General features: G+C 40.2%; 1 protein-coding gene across 2 annotated transcripts in view; it reads right to left on the reverse strand.

Moving 5' to 3' along the window:
* Window positions 1-9,581: 9,581 nt before the first annotated feature.
* The window catches only part of UBN2 (ubinuclein 2), a 1,320,634-nt gene continuing 1,313,957 nt past the window's right edge, over window positions 9,582-16,258 (reverse strand). For both annotated transcript variants that reach the window (XM_069652705.1, XM_069652704.1), the window contains one exon: window positions 9,582-10,575. In XM_069652705.1, the coding sequence (XP_069508806.1) occupies window positions 10,529-10,575 (47 nt within the window). In that variant the 3' untranslated portion in view covers window positions 9,582-10,528. The remainder of the gene's footprint in view (window positions 10,576-16,258) is intronic.

The following is a 16,258-nucleotide window of genomic DNA, read 5'->3' on the forward strand; positions in this document are numbered from 1 at the left end:
TTTAAAGGAGAAAGACAGTTTGTAAGTGAAAGTTAAACTGTTATTTCTTTCACTGAGGATTCCCAGCCTGAGGATGGGGAATATTCATGAGCATGTGAATCCATGCCAGACCCATGATGGAGAAGGAGTATAATTAATTTTAGTAATAATAAAATCCATCCGGAAGTGCCTGAAGTGTTGTGCTGTTGTGCCTGGAGAAGCTGCACGACTGCTGCTTTGGCTGTACACTGATTTGTATCCAAAGACCAGGCTGCATGCACAAGAAGAAGTACTGCCTACATCGGGCTTGTCAAAACGCCACAAGGAACTACTCTTACCAGTCATTTTCATTGAACTATTAATTAATTCAAGTCACGCTTTAGGGACTTGCTGGTGGACTTGCTGCTTATGTTTTCACCTATACTACTGACTCACGCCAGTCACGTTTACTGATTTTTCGTTTTTTCTCTTTCTTCCAGTAACGCTGTGCATGTCTGGCCCGCCCCCCTGCCTCTCAGGAACACCTTAGAGCACGGTGCGCGCACATGCGGAAGTGCCTGAAGTCTTATGCTGTTAGGCTGGGTGGCTGGTGCGCTTGCCGTATTAGTTGTAATATGTACCTGACGTTTCATGAAAAGTTTACAATTGCAGCGGTTTGATCTTTGATACTCTTATACAAGGTAATCCTGATTCTAATTCATTTTATCTTAAGTGTTGGTCAGGTGGTTGGGTGTATGGGTGAGCAGAGAGGAGTGGTGAGCAAATATTTGGTGTGCTGTAATCTCAACTTATTAATTATAAAGTTGCGTGACTAGTGTGAGGTATCACCTTAGTGAATGGTGAGTGAATTGAGGAGTGGTAAGGCTTAGGATCTGCCTTTGTCCTGCCTGCTTCCTTTAACTACTCACGTAACGGTGAAGAGGTACAAGAACCTCACGTGGTTAATAAATTAATGAATGGTGTAATTAAAAACATTGTCATGGATGAAAAAATACGAGATGTAAATGCGGATGAAGTTCAGGAACATAATTGCCCCAAAAGCACTCAGAACAATTCCATCATTGATATTAACTCTGATGAATTCCAAATAGGAAATATCGGTAATCAAGGGGAGAACACAGATTTCCATGCCAACTCACTTATGGAAAGCTCTATGTCTCGATGTACAAACTCCTTTAGTAAAGAAACGCAACAGAACACAAATAATGTATCTCTAAATTCATCAGGCGAATTTGGGATAACGGATATGATGGATCTAGATAACATCCATCTTTCAATTGGAATGTTAACTCCACTAATCCAAAGGGAGAAATTCTATAAAGACTCAACTGATGAAAATTGTGGTTCCAAGTACCCGGCAGCATGCTACGAAGCCTGGGAAGGGATGGAAAACCCGGTTATAGAGAAAATAGGTCTATCTGGGGACGGTATAGGCAATTTAGAGCCCTCCGACCAGGGGACAAGCCCTAGCACTATTAAGAAACATAACATCTCGACCAACCCCAGACTCCCGTAGCGATAACTCTTTTCTTGTTATAATTCGCATTCTTGATCTGTTGGATAAGGGTCACGACCTTACACACCTCGAATTACGCGACATTAAATTTAATATTCAGGAAATCATGGCGAAACTCAACAGATTAGATGGTTATATTTTGGCAAAGGACACCTATATGAAAGAATACGTTTCATGTGAATCGAGGAAAACAAAAATAACGCAAGCAAGGTACACAGTGGGATGGCGTATCATCGCCATCCATTGAGAAAGAGGTACTCCCAAAAGGACAAGATGTCCTAAACGTCTCAGATACTGTACTTATTGCTTTAAAATACTACCAATGCTAACATAGCGGATATAAAAAAAGGAAGTTGGTACTCTTCAATCTAACGACTTGAGGCAACAGGAGTCAAAATATGATGAGCTTCTTGATAGTCTCACCGCATTGAACAACTTAATAGAACTACAAAACAGTGTAGAACTGTCTGTTGAAACGTCCCCAGCAAATCAGGGTTATCTCGATGCCATCGAAAATTGCAGAAATGTGCTGTAAAACGTGCTGAAAAAAAGAGGCGATCCGCCAATGAAAAAAAATAAAATCTAAGAATAAAAATGCTACTAAGATGAACGGGAATCAAACAAACCTTGAATCCTCAAAGGGAGAAGAATGTGTGACAGATGTCGATCAACTCTCTAAGGAAAGTCAACTACATCTTAGTAGTAAAATGGGCACCAAGAATGATGACTTGAATCAAATGAAGTCGGCATTATTGATAAAAGTTCCCAAAGTGCCGACTGGGGGGAATGAAGCTTCTAAAAAAAAAACGGAGATCTGAAGATTGCCCCAAAAAATAAAATTGTCTTAGTGGAAGACCTAGGGGAAGACAAAAACACAGAAATTACTACCAACTTATTTTCCGTCCGAAGGTAGGAAATGTACAACGATCATTTTGAATAATGATCAAAAGGAAAACAACTCTAATAACAATTTTGAAAACGATATTGTCAGCAATACCTGTGTGCTCTGATCCTCAGAAATTTATAATATGCTTCCGAATGTGGGAATTAGTAAACCTGTGGCAAAAAGTCCTACTATAATTAAGACTGGGATGGGGAAATGTAAGGAACTAATATTATTGGAGGAAACTCACAAACACGATTCTACTAATGTTCATGTTCAAGAACTAGAATGTAGAAATTCTGCTCCCACTTCTTCAGTGTCGAGGGTATACAAAAATTCGAATTCAGTACTAAGCACGGATACTATATTTAATCATCCAAATAAGGAAGGATGTACACAAACAGCAACTCCAAAGTACGCTAACTGTGACTCTAATGTGCCAAATAGCCCTAGTATTAGCAACTTCGGTAATAAAGGGATGGCCATTGACTTAATTTGTTCCAACTCTAAAGAAAAAATAACGGAATCTGAACTCAAAAAGAGAATAAATATGATGGGTCTGGTGGGTCGACATGAAATACTAGGACCTGCTAGAATAAATAGAAGTTATTTATTAGATGTAATATACAGGATTCCCTCCCTACGATTGCTAACTTCTAATGACTTTGAACAGATTGCATTGGCTTCTCACAATAACTACCGTATGACGTGCCATCTTTATTCTGAGCCGGTATTGAAACTTATCTGGTCATATAGGAATGAGCTTTCAGAATTGGGGTTTGTTCTTCACACATTTGACGATGAGAAAGTGGCAGAAGAATTTCTACATTATAAATCAGCGAAGCATGTAGACCATGAAAATAAGGAGAATGGGAACTCCCAAGGAGAAAAGCTTTGCATTTCCCAAATTATGGATATTGCCCGAAACAATAGTGACCTTGCATGGTTGGAACCACTACTAAAAACAATCTATGCAGCAAAGCCAGGGCCCAACAATGCATAGAGCAAGGTTGATTTGAATCTTAAGGTGATGTCATGGAATTCTTGTTTATTTCAGAACATCGTAAAATGGTCTCAAGCACTTGCTGGAGGTGATTCTCCTTTGATTATTCTTTTACAAGAAACTATGAAAGTAGACAAACTGACGATTCCTGAGTACTGTACATATTGCTCCTACGCATGTAAAGGTTTGGAAGGGCTTCCGTCAGATGGGCTTGCAATATGTATAAATAACTCCATAGATTGCTACTCTAAGCTGATATACTCATCAGATCATATTTTGGCTGTTTCTGTAGAAGTAAAGGGTATCAAGTGTAATGCAATTTTATTGATCAGCTTGTACTGGAATCCAGTGAAATATTTGTTTGGAGACATTTTTGATGACATTGATAGATGTCTTGAATATGCACTAATTATTGATCCTGATTTCGAAGTAATAATAGGTGGAGATTTCAACTCTGTATGTAGCGCATCCATCAAATCGCCAAATAAATCTCGCCTCCCTAAGCTGAATCAGGCACGACAAAGAGGGGACAAATGGAGATCTTAATTCAGGGTTTGGGAAATTTCATTTGTCCAATATACCAAACTATCTTCTACCTATACATGGAAAAGAGGGGTATACAGCTCTATGATCGACTACTTCTGCATATCTGATACACTTACATCAAAGATTGTAAATGCAGAAATAAACGATTTTACTTATAGCGATCATGCTCAGATACAACTATCACTCCTAATCAAATGTAATCCACTAGAGGTAATCAACTCACTGAAGCTAATTGAATCCAAGCGCATTACAATTTCAATTAGATGGAATCCCGTAGTTTGCAGAAAATTAGTAGAAATAGTTTTTGCTGAATTATTCTTCAGGGACGATTTTACTTTCCCTGAAGCTAAGGATTCCCAATATTGGGATACAATTGTGATAGTGACTATTAAGAAGGCTCTATCATATCTGTTAAGCATTCAAAAGCCTTGCAGACCTGATACCCTGCATCCTTTTGATTATGACATCAAATATCTAAAACGAAAAAAAAATAAGGATATTAGAAATTTAAAAAGATCTAATACAAGTGGATCTCAATACAAGTATTTGAAAAATAGAATTATACAAAAATACAAGAAGATTAGAGAAATTCATATACTTAAATATAATAAAACAAAATGATTGCAATAGGATTACTGCTATTTGTAAAAACAACAGCAGGTATATATGGTCTGCAATCAAAAGCAACTCGAATAATGGCGGTATTACCTCCAAAAATATAATCCAAGCAGACATATGGAGGGCCTTTTTTTGGCTCCAAATTAGAGTTACCTGCACGATTTGCTGACAAAAAATGTGCTATTCCATCGAATTGTACATCCCGAGTATTCGAGTGGACAGTAGAAGACATCGAATGGGGAATTAGGAAATTATCTAATTCAAGAGCCGCTGGGCCGGATCACATTCCATAGTGTGTATACAAGGCGGATGTACATTTTTGGGCAAGGATTCTAAAAATCAAATTTGATAAGATCCTGATTTCAGGCGTACTGCCTGAATCATGGGTGACTGCAATTCTCATTCCCATTTATTAAAAAAGGGTACCCATTAAATCCTGGGAATTATAGGCCTATTTCACCGACGGTCAAAGCAGCCAACATTTTTTCTATCTTTGTTCTATTTGAACTAGACAAGCAATTGCGAACTCTCAATGCATATTCTAAAGTGCAAATTGGATTTAGAAAATGCATGAGTACTTCTTTGAATGCAACCATAATGGCACACCTTTTAGCAGGAACCAAATCAAATGAGCTAACTACCTTGTACATTGCATCAATTGACATGACGGCTGCGTTTGATATGGTGGTTCGTGATTTGTTATGGTTAAAAATGTATAAAATTGGCATTCCAATATATTTAATTAACTGACTTGCTAAATTTCACTTAACACATAATTCAGGATTCGTACGACTAAGGAGGGAGCACTAAATGAGCCTGTTAACTCCTATATTGGAGTGAAACAAGGCTGTAATTATGCTGCAACACTATTTAGCCTATCTGGATGAGATATGGAACAGTAAGGATATTTTCCCTGCACGTCTGTGTTCCCTTAGAATGAATTGGCTAGCGTTTGCAGACGATATAATTTTGTTCAACTTGATTCCCACTGGCCTACAAAGAAAACTGCAAATGTTCTCTGATTAAGCTCATCAGTTCAATTTGAAACCAAAATCATGATATTTAATGCTGGTAAAAAATTGAAAACATTTTCTTGGAACATTGATGGCTGGCCGATTGATCAACCGGAGGAAGTGATTTACCTGGGATATCGCTTGAATAATTTTTCAACATTAAAAAGGTGTGGAATGACTATTTGCATTCAAAAGCCAGGTCGCTGTCATGTCAAATGAGGGTTATGTTTCAAAAGTATTGCACATTTTCTTTGAATCCTCTACTGGCCCTTTGAACGTTGAAAGTGGAACCAGGGTTATTTTATTCTTTGGATATTGGTTTACATAATCTGAAAAGTCAACTGAACTCCATACCGGGTACTTTGTTAAAATCAGCACTCCTATTACCTTCATCCGTTCCGAATAGTATTATCATCAGGCATGAGTGTGGTTTGATTTCATTGGGATGCAGATGGGAATGGCGCTCGCTGGAAAATTATAGTAAAATTACTAACCCCCCCCCATTGAATTCTGTTCATCAAGATCTAAATTACTATGATCAATGGTGGTAGCTCAAGTTCCCTTACAGCATTTGGTGTAAAAATGAAAGTAATTCTAGATTCCTTAGGAGTCGAGCTAATGGATTTATATAGGAGACTTGGTTATGTAGAACAAAAACTTTTTGAACAGGATTGGATAATCACTATTGAAGAACTCTCAAAATTGAAAACCTATAAAGAATATGCCGAATAGCCTCATAAAAGGGATGGCTGTTGCCTATACCTTTCGATTTTTCGGTGTAAAATTGCAAGGAGGCAATATATGAGATTCAAACTTAATCAGATTCATACCTTGGAAAGAAAGAATTGGGCTCCTCTTAATGGCGGTAATTTGAAAACTAATTGTCGATTTTTAAACTGTAAGGAAAATATTGAAACATTGAAACATTTGGTATTGGAATGCCCGTTTTTCAAACATGCCCGAACAACGCACTTAATGAGATTTGTGAATACTGAGTATGTCGACTGTATGGAAAGTCTATGGGACCATTTGATGCTGGGGCAAGGGAAAGCACTAATTTATGCGCTTGTGGCTTTTATAAAGGAAATTGAAGAATAATTGCTTTTGTTACAACCATGAGGAAATGATTGGATATGTTTTAGTATCTCTATGTTTTGCATAAAGGTCTGGAAGATTAATGAAGATTGAGCCGGATTGTCTAGATCATTATGACTGTTTCAAAATCCTAATTTAAAAGCGACTCAAAGATGGAAAAAAATTCTATCTAAGAAGACAATGTAAATTTAATTTTTGTAAAGGTTTATATTCTTTTTAACCATAAACAAATAAAAAAAACCACATCCTTAAAGTGCTTAGGAATCAGGAGGAATCAGTCAAAGCGCTACATAAAAGCAGGATATCATTATGCCTTTAAGAAGCACATCATGCTCGTCATTGTGTGTGGAACAAGATGACGTAGGTAACCAAACGAAGGTCTGTTTGTTGCCCCTAAAAACCATTGGCCCCAAGCAGTCTAAAACCATCCCAACTGTAGAGTTCATTCTGTTGTAGAGCACAAGTCATGCAATGGTGCAATTTCACACCCAGTCAGTGCAGGAGTGAGCAAAGCATATACAGGACATGAACTTGTAGATCATTCACTTCAACAAAGGCAGCTTGTTCGCACTCCCTTTCAGGTCTTCCTTGTTCCATCATTTGTGTACTTGCTTTTTGCTTGCTACTGGGGGCAGGTGTCGGAGTCCGAGTTCTGCTTTAATTTCAGGCACAGTTTAAAGGATTGTCCCAGTCTACTTGTGTCCCTGGAATAGGGGTCACCGTTGGGGACATAGGGTGAAGTCCTAATCTGGGACAGTCTCTAAAAACTGGGATGGATGGTAAACGTATATAGGAGTTTGCGGTTATACTGAGCAAACTCCCAAAAATGTATACATAAATTAACATTGTCTCAGTAGGTAAAGCGTCCCCAGAGCTCCATGGATGAAAGGGCTGTCAGGTCCCACCCACACGCCTGGCAACATACTGTAATATATGGGGATGTGTGAACACTTTTCCATGCTTCCACGGGCTTCATGTGTTTGGCCTTGATAGTTCATTTGCTAGGATACTCCCTCAGAACAAGGAGCAGCCACAGGAGCTTTAAAAAAATAAAATAAAGGTGGCTAGCTTCTTAATATTCTGTGGTGTTGAGATATCCAGGACAGGTTCAAATACCACAGGTGTGGAACTCCTGGACAACCTTTTTTGGTGGGATACATGAATAATAATTACAAAGTGTGCTGTAGTTTGCACCACCTTCTTCCATTTCTCACCTTTGAATTTTAGGTTTTGGTGGCTGTGGGGTGAAAGCACAACACTTAATATGGGAGGTCACACTCCTGCAGTTAAAGTCAGCATTCAGGTGTGCGCAAATGGGTGGAGGGGGAAGGGTGATGAGTGGTATTAAGGACGGACGTTTCAGATTAACACTTTTTTTTAACAAGCCGGTTGTATCCCAAGCCATCTACTGCTTCAGGCCACCACACTGAGTAGCCACTCAACGTGCATTGGAGAGGTGAATGGGAATTGTGATGTCTTTGGGGACAGGGAACAATTTATTTAATCGAACAACAAAGTGAAGGCACTGATCTGATGCGTGTACATACATAATAGTAGCTAGTATCAGAGCGGAGAGGGGAAGTCTACGATACATGGTCCCATAAAACAGACAATGCAGTGACTAAAGTGGATGCTTGGAGAGGGTGGATTCAAGTCTTGAGTGAATGTGCGCTTTGCTGCAGAATCAGTAAGAGGTGAGAGCAATTGTGTGCAGCCTCGTTAGCCAGGCTGTATTTATACCAGTTATACCAGTGCAGAAGAACAGTGCTGAACGTGTTGGTGATGTAAACAATGGGGGTGTGAGTGAGGTACAACATGGCAAAGGCACAAAAGTGTGGATCTGGAAAACCTGAATTCCACCCAACCACTAACCTGGCACATGAGACATCTGTCAAATGTACTGTAGGAGAACAAGCCATAACTCCAACGTAGCACTGCTCCAAATGTGAATCTTTTCTCAGCAATCTGCAAATGTTGCCAACTACCATGGCCACAGGAAGCAAGTTCAAGCTATACATCCGTAACTTTGGTATGGATACAGCGAATGATAAGTAAAACCCAATAACTAAAAGCAGGGGATACAATAAAGAAAAATCACATACATGGTATCAAATCTACAATGTATTAAAAGTAACAAAAAATTGAGCAGATTTCATTCTGGGACCCAGTTGGTTGAGGGGTCACCCAGTTCATGAGGCACAAACCAGGACTGAATCCTAGTTCCCAATGTATAATGTTTACATCAGGTGGGGTGTTAGCCATGTAGCCACTGCTGCTATAGAAAGTAACAGGCTTCTGAAAGCCAGTGTGCTTCAAAGGACACATGTGCTACATTCTACGCACCCTGGCAATTTTGTGGCTCGGGCCATCATGTGAAAATGTGACAGCTTTGGCCCCCTCCACTCTCCCCGCCCGCTGAATGGCAAGGAGTCACCTAGTTGTGAAATGATAAATAGCATCTCAAAAGTCTGTGTAAGGCATGTAAATTGGAGCCAAAATGGTGTCAAGATCTGTGGGGTGATGTGGCCTATAAAACCAATATGTACAAAACCAGCAGTTAGGTACTGTATGTTGCTAATGAAATGCGCCTTTTAGGTTTTCATACTTCTCATAGCAAATTGTATGCTGCAAAAAATAAAAGTATTAGATTCTTGAGCATGAAAATCTTTACTTTCAAGAGAATAGATTTTGTGTATTAATTCAAGAAAATAATTATTTTTTTCTAACGAGAGGTAACGGGTATTTGTATGCGGTCTTTAAAAATTAAAAAATAACAATTACAACAGTAAAAAGGTGCATTCTTGACAGACAGTATATCATTCATCTAGCATATACTTCATTTTTGACTGCTTGGTAGGACAACATTCACTTCTATGCGGTCTGCAGACCACACATGTTAAAAGAAAATTCCAAAGGCGTTTCATGAATATATATATATATATATATAGATTTATTTAGCATAGAAACTGCATTCTAACCTAAGGAATAGCTAGTAAGCAATCCCATTAATATATACAGATACATACATATGTACACATATATAAATGTTTTAACATCTTTCGATCGGACGCTTGTACAAGTTATCGGAGGGGAAATATATCTTCTGTAAATCCCTCCAGTCATAGCAAGAGTTCATACAGTATTCAGATCCTGCAGCATGTGGAAAAGGCCACAATATAACTGAGCAATATAACTGAGCAGGTAGGCTCTGCACGTAAAGAGCCTTTGACCCAACCACTCAGTCATCACACTAGCTTCTGCTCCCTTGGCAAGTCAGTGCCCAGCCCATGCCAGACAATTGCCAAATCCTGATCGCACAATACTAACTAATGAAACTTTATTAGCAGGCACTACATGCTCACGGTATAAAACCCAGTGCACAACTGCATCTGACCACCTGCTCAAGACATTGGACACTGCATGCTTGTTACATCAAATGCCAATTTGGACTGGTGTTTCATAGATGAGATGAGTAGGAAAGTAATATCACATTATGGACATTCTTAACAGGGCTGTTTCTCCCAAAATGCTAAGCGTTAACATGTGCCTCTGTGTGGGTCTCATAGCTCTGTGCTCAGGTCAGGCACCATCCGACCAGACACTTAATTCTTTGCTCGTGCATCTGACCAGACAATTATTTGCCGGAGCCCAGCATGATCGAATGCGGAGAATGTGGGTTAGAAATGGCGTGAAGACAGCTAGTGATTACCCACTGGTCTAGTTTTACTTCTTGTGTTGATCAAGTATTTTTTCCGCTCTCCACAGTGCTTGGGATCAAAGTATGTAAACATTGACAGCAGCCGGCTGCACAAGCAATTATGACTTGGCAGGTTCCATCAGCCAGCCAATCGGCAACTCTTCCTTTGGAATCAAAGTCACTGGGTTTTCCGTTGTAGTTTGTCACCTTTACTCTGGCCTCCATCTGTAAATAAGTTTGGGAAGGGGTACGGGGAAGAAATGGGAACAAACTCAGTGCCGACAATAAAATGTTGGTTTACATTATATCTCAACACGCATGTAAAAGATAAACTCCTACATCTTGACTTGAAAAAGCAGTTGGAGCCACAAAGCAAGGCAAGACAAACTTCCACATGGCAGCAGACAAGACTGTACCTGATCGAAATGTGGGTCCTCAATCAATCCCATGACCCAACCCTTTTTAAAATGGAGTGAATTTTTATTAAATAAACATATTATGTGATTTGTTTACATTCCTAGGTATGACAATCCTAGAGTACCAATAGAGAGGGACAACCCTAGACAAACGTATCCTAACTGGGAAGCATGGACTAAAATACAATCAAAGGACTTTCCCAAAGAATACATTTTCTAAACATTAACAACATACTGCACATTGTATGCTTTTCAGTATTCCTTCACAAAAACAAAAAAGAAATAAATACAAATATATTTTATCTGTAGTTTACAAAATATGTTAATAAGCACACACCTTCTCCCCATCATACGCACGACTGTGTACAGTATAAATTAACAGAAGGAACACACTACAATAAGTATAAACAAATACTTGTGATTGTCTTATGTTCCATCAATTTGTACAAAATCATGTCTGACCATTAATTGATTTGCTTATGAAAATGTTTTAAAGATCAAATGTATTTTGAAGTTTTTTGCCCTTTAGTCTAAATTAATGTACTAAAAAGCACGTGTTATGTGCACACATTGTTGTTAAAGTATAGGTGTTAAACACTTTTTACTTTGGGAACTTCCTCGGATTGTAAATCGCAGCATACCTGAAAAACGGATTTGATTTCACAAAACGGGTAAACCATTGCTAAATGTGTATACCTTTCTCTCACTTGTTTAATGCAGTTTAACAAACTCCATTCACACACATGCACTCTTTATTAAACGTAAGCTTTCCTGAGCAACATCAACAGAACATTACAAGACATTGTCGCTATAAAAAACATCTAAAACGTAGCAGTTCACAGCAAGACTCAACAGGACTCATTTTTACCAATGACAACATCGCTACAATTTCTCTAGTTCAGAAATTAACGCAGTTTAGTCAGCCCTAAAGTATTAATTTAGTGTTTTATAGTCTGTCCTGCTTTTTGTTTCAAAAGGGAATAATGACAGCTTTACTGATATTCTCTATTTGTTTTACCAGACTAAGCATCAAATAAATTCAGTTTGTACCAAGTGGGGGAAGGTGTGCTCAATGAAAATGCCATTACTGCCCAAGCCTGTACTTGTTGAACATGACTACCCCTTCATACATCTGCTCAAGATGGAAGAGATATACAAAGTATTTCGGTCCTTCTTACTAGAGGTTGAGGAGAAGGCGGCAAGGATCCCACAGCATGTGGTTGACAAATTAAAAGGGTCACTGTTCTTATTCTTTTTCCATCCATAGCATTATGCTAGGCATTGGACGAAAACATCCATAATACAGATTTGAGGTGAGTGTGTTATTGCCATATGCAATCATCCCCAACATCAGTGTGGACCATATTACCACAGCTGAGGGGAAACTCAGTAAAAAGAAAACTCTATAATTCCTGAAACTGCAATATGTAAAGATGTCTTATCAGTCAGTTACCACTCCTTTCTTTAAACGTATCCAGGAATATAAAGGAAATTACATTTCCAAATTGGTTCCCAAAATGATGAATATAAGCGGTCTCTGTGTGAGGCATTCGACCATACGCAGGGTGGGTGTGCACTCGCCTGGCTTTTTTGAAATTTTATATGAAACTGAATGATGGTAGATCAGTCTCTGGAACATGTGTGGGGCTAATCCGCACACATTTTCAAATGCTCACTGCAAGACATACACATAGACCGGTGTACTCTGGGTGGACAAAGCATACAGGTTGAGTCCCCTGTCAGCCTAATTAACGATCAAAGGCTGCATGGATCTGCCCTGTCCTTTTGTGTAAGCACTGGAGATTGGTGGTAGAAATTATCCTAATTAGCATACTAATAGAGTATACTTCAAACAGGCCCACATGGGGCCAGCTGCAGAGGTGAACAAAGGAGACAGGAAACCCCAACAACCTTTGATATGCACTGCGTCAACCTGAAGCCAGCTCCCGTCCTTAGAATCAATGCACAGTGAAATGTCATGTCTGGGAATGCGAGAATTACAGTAGTCATCCCTGTATTGAAACCCAATTCAGAAGGGAGGAGTATGATTTGACAGAGACAGAAAGTCTGGTCCCCCCACAGCTTCAAGGGAGACCTGCCGCTTTAATCCGAGAGCTAGATTAACTAGAGAGACTCTTTGATCCACAACAGACAGGAAGATGGGTGGGACTTCATATTACATGTTTTCACTACTTCACCTTTTCTGTTGCAAAGCACTCTGGTTATGACCTCACGTATACAGGAGATTGTTGGTGGGGACCCAGGATTGGGTCAATAAGGTAGGCTTAGCCTACACCAATCACTGTGGCACATTTGGCTTTACAAGAGGGCTGAGCCACTCTTTTGGGCAGATCATCTGAATACTTCGCAAGGAGTAACTAGAACAACACATTTGGACTTTGGCTGAAGGTACAGCCTATCTTACAGCTTCCGCCAGTGAAGGAAACAAGATCCCTTCCCTAAACATCTCACAGGGAACAGAGGGAGATACTGAATCCAGATTACCCTTCAGCAGCTCCTCCAGAATCAACACCCAGCCAGCACACAGCGTGCCCTGCTAGGGTCTGCAATCAAGCTTCCCAGGTGGGAAGTACCAGAGGGTCTCTGAACCAAACCAAGGACAAGGCCGTTGCCTGCAACACTCTCCACACGCTTTGGGTTGTCTGCCTTAAAGGAAACAAGCCCAGTGAAGCTAGGAGTGCATAGACAAGCATCAACCAGCGTCCATCTTAAAGGACATTTTTTCGAGCAAGTCAAGCCCCTCGAAGTGCAATCGACTGCACTGATGATTATTGTCACGCCGCAGCCACCAACGTCGCCCAAGACAACTCGACCTGTGCCTCAGACCCACCAACCAGCACTGAGATGATTCCTGACCCAGAGCTGCTGTCCATCCAGCCTCGCTTGCCTGATAAATTAATATCAGTTCTCAAATCTAATTTTTTGTCAGATTTAATTAAGGGTTCCAGTGTGTTATAGATTACAAGAGTAAGAAACAATTGGAAGCGGTGGACCTGGACAGCGTAACAGTAATTGATAGGTTCCACTAATTTGGTTATAATTTGTAATTTTTCCAACTTTGGGTTCAGACACAAGTAGGGTGGATTGGCCTAGTGTTTACATTATATATATATATATTTTCCAATAAGTTTTTATTAACAGTTTTCAGAGAAACAAGTACACAAAACCCCTTTTCCCCCACATCGCTCCCCCCACCTCCCTCCTCCCCGCCCCAGATCCAAGAGAGCACCTGATAGCGTAACATTAGAAAAAGAGACATAATGCATGATTGAACAGTGTTGGTTGCTGACACACTGGTGAAGGTAATGCTACCATGGGGAAGATATGTCATTCAGGTGCACACGTAGTGAAATTAAAATATTAGAGGACAGTAAGATATTGTAAAATATTGAATATGTAAAGATTGACATTGGTTACAAGTAATGTTTTTTGTCTCTTCTTTTTCTCATCTCTATGTGTATTAAGTCATATTTTATTATATTATATCTGTTTATTTTATATTGCACTCTAAAACGTGACATCACTGGTTGGCTGCCGGTCTGTATATCATTAATGTGAATTTGTATTCATCTATGTATATGTATATATATATATATATATATATATATATATGACAATGCATTACTTACCGTAAAAGCATTTCTGATGGTTGTATCTGTTTAGATTCACATGCTGTGCATAGGTCCGACTTCCAGTGGTCACTGCGGAGTATTGCATTTTGTTTTTCGTAGTCGAAAAAGGGGGACGTCGACAAGGCGTGTCTGTAACACTATCCCTATAGTGACGTGCGTTGTACCCACAATCCCTCACGCGTCGAGGTCCCTCTGTTTGTATTTTTCTGCCCTGCTGTGCATAGACTAGCGAGCAGTACCCGGAGTTGGCGGTGGGTTATGAGAAGGAACAGTAGAGAAAAGATGTCTTAATACTGCCTGTCCCACCTGGGAGTCAGATCTAGAGTGTGCATCTAGACAGTAGTGTTTTGTAAAGGTGTGCACAGAACTCCAGGTAGCCGCTTTGCAGATGGACTCGAGGGGAACATTTGCAATGAACGCTATGGAAGCCCCAGTGCCTCGAGTGGAATGTGCTCTTGGCTTGAAGGGTAGTTCTCTCTTAGCAAGAGTGTAACAGAGAGTGATGCATTGAACAATCCATCTAGATATAGTGGACTTTGAAACTGCATCTCCTTCTCTTCCTGCTGCCACAGAGACAAAGAACTGATTAGTCTTTCTCAGTGGTCTGGTTCTTTACATGTAGAACATGACAGCTCTGCGTACATCTAGTGTATGCAGACTTTTTTCTCCCAAGCTCGAAGGGTTTTGAAAGAACGTTGGTAGTTCTATTGACTGGTTTATATGAAATTTCAAGATGAATTTTGGTGCAAACCTTGGGTGTGTGCGTAGAACCACCTTATCCTTGTGAACTGTTACGAAGGGGTCTAGTACAGAAAGAGCCTGTAGTTCACTTACTCTCCTAATGGAGGTGATAGCTATTAGGAAAGCAGTCTTAAGAGTGAGGTCTTTAAGAGTTGCCTTGTGCATGGGTTTGAAAGGAGGGCCCATGAGTCTAGAAAGTACCACATTTAAGTCCCATCCGGGAGCTGGGTTAGCTATCGGATGGTGTATTCTCTTTACCCCCTCCATGAAGGCCTTGATAACTGGTATCTTCCACCACAACACTAAGTTGGGAAGTGGTGTATGCAGAAAGTGCCGCTAGGTGGACTTTAATGGAATTGAACACTAGACCTGAATCCAGTAAATGGGTCAAGTACAGAACAATGTTAGTGGGAGAGCAGTCAACCGGGTTGATGCTCCTTCCCCTACACCAGATGACAAATCTTTTCCATTTGCTAGAATAACAGTGACGAGTCTTAGACTTTCTAGCCTCCCTGAGAATGTCCATGCATCTCTGCGGGAGTTGTAAATGTCCAAATTCTATGATCTCAGGAGCCAGGCTGCTAAGTTCATGGTATGAGGGCATGGATGCAGTGTCCTGCCCTTGTCCTGTGACAACATGTTGTACGGGCAGGGAAGTTTCACTGGAGGAGATAAGGACATCTCCATCAAGTGAGCGAACCAAGGCTGCCGGGCCCATATAGAGGCCACCAGTATCATGGTAACTTGTTCCTGGTGCATCTTGTGCACTATCTTGTTGAGAAGGGGATTCGGGGGGGGGGGGAGCGTAAACAAATTTCCCTGACCATGGTATCTATAGACCGTTCCCCTTGGATTGGTTCTGGGGGTACCTGGAGGTGTAATCCTGGCATTGGGAGTTCTCTAGAGTTGTGAACAGATCTATTTCTGGGAATCCCCATTGTGTGAAGACGTCGAAGACGATGTCTTCGTGTAACCGCCATTCGTACTCCGAGGGTAGAGGGAAGTCTCTGCTGAGTTTGTCTGCTAGCAGATTGAGTTCCCCTGGTACATGTTGTGACAGTAGGAACATGGTGTGTTTGAGAGCCCACTTCCAGATGT

Source organism: Ambystoma mexicanum, chromosome 3p, assembly GCF_040938575.1.
Source record: "Ambystoma mexicanum isolate Mex_15411 chromosome 3p, UKY_AmexF1_1, whole genome shotgun sequence".
NCBI classification, from domain to species: domain Eukaryota; kingdom Metazoa; phylum Chordata; class Amphibia; order Caudata; family Ambystomatidae; genus Ambystoma; species Ambystoma mexicanum.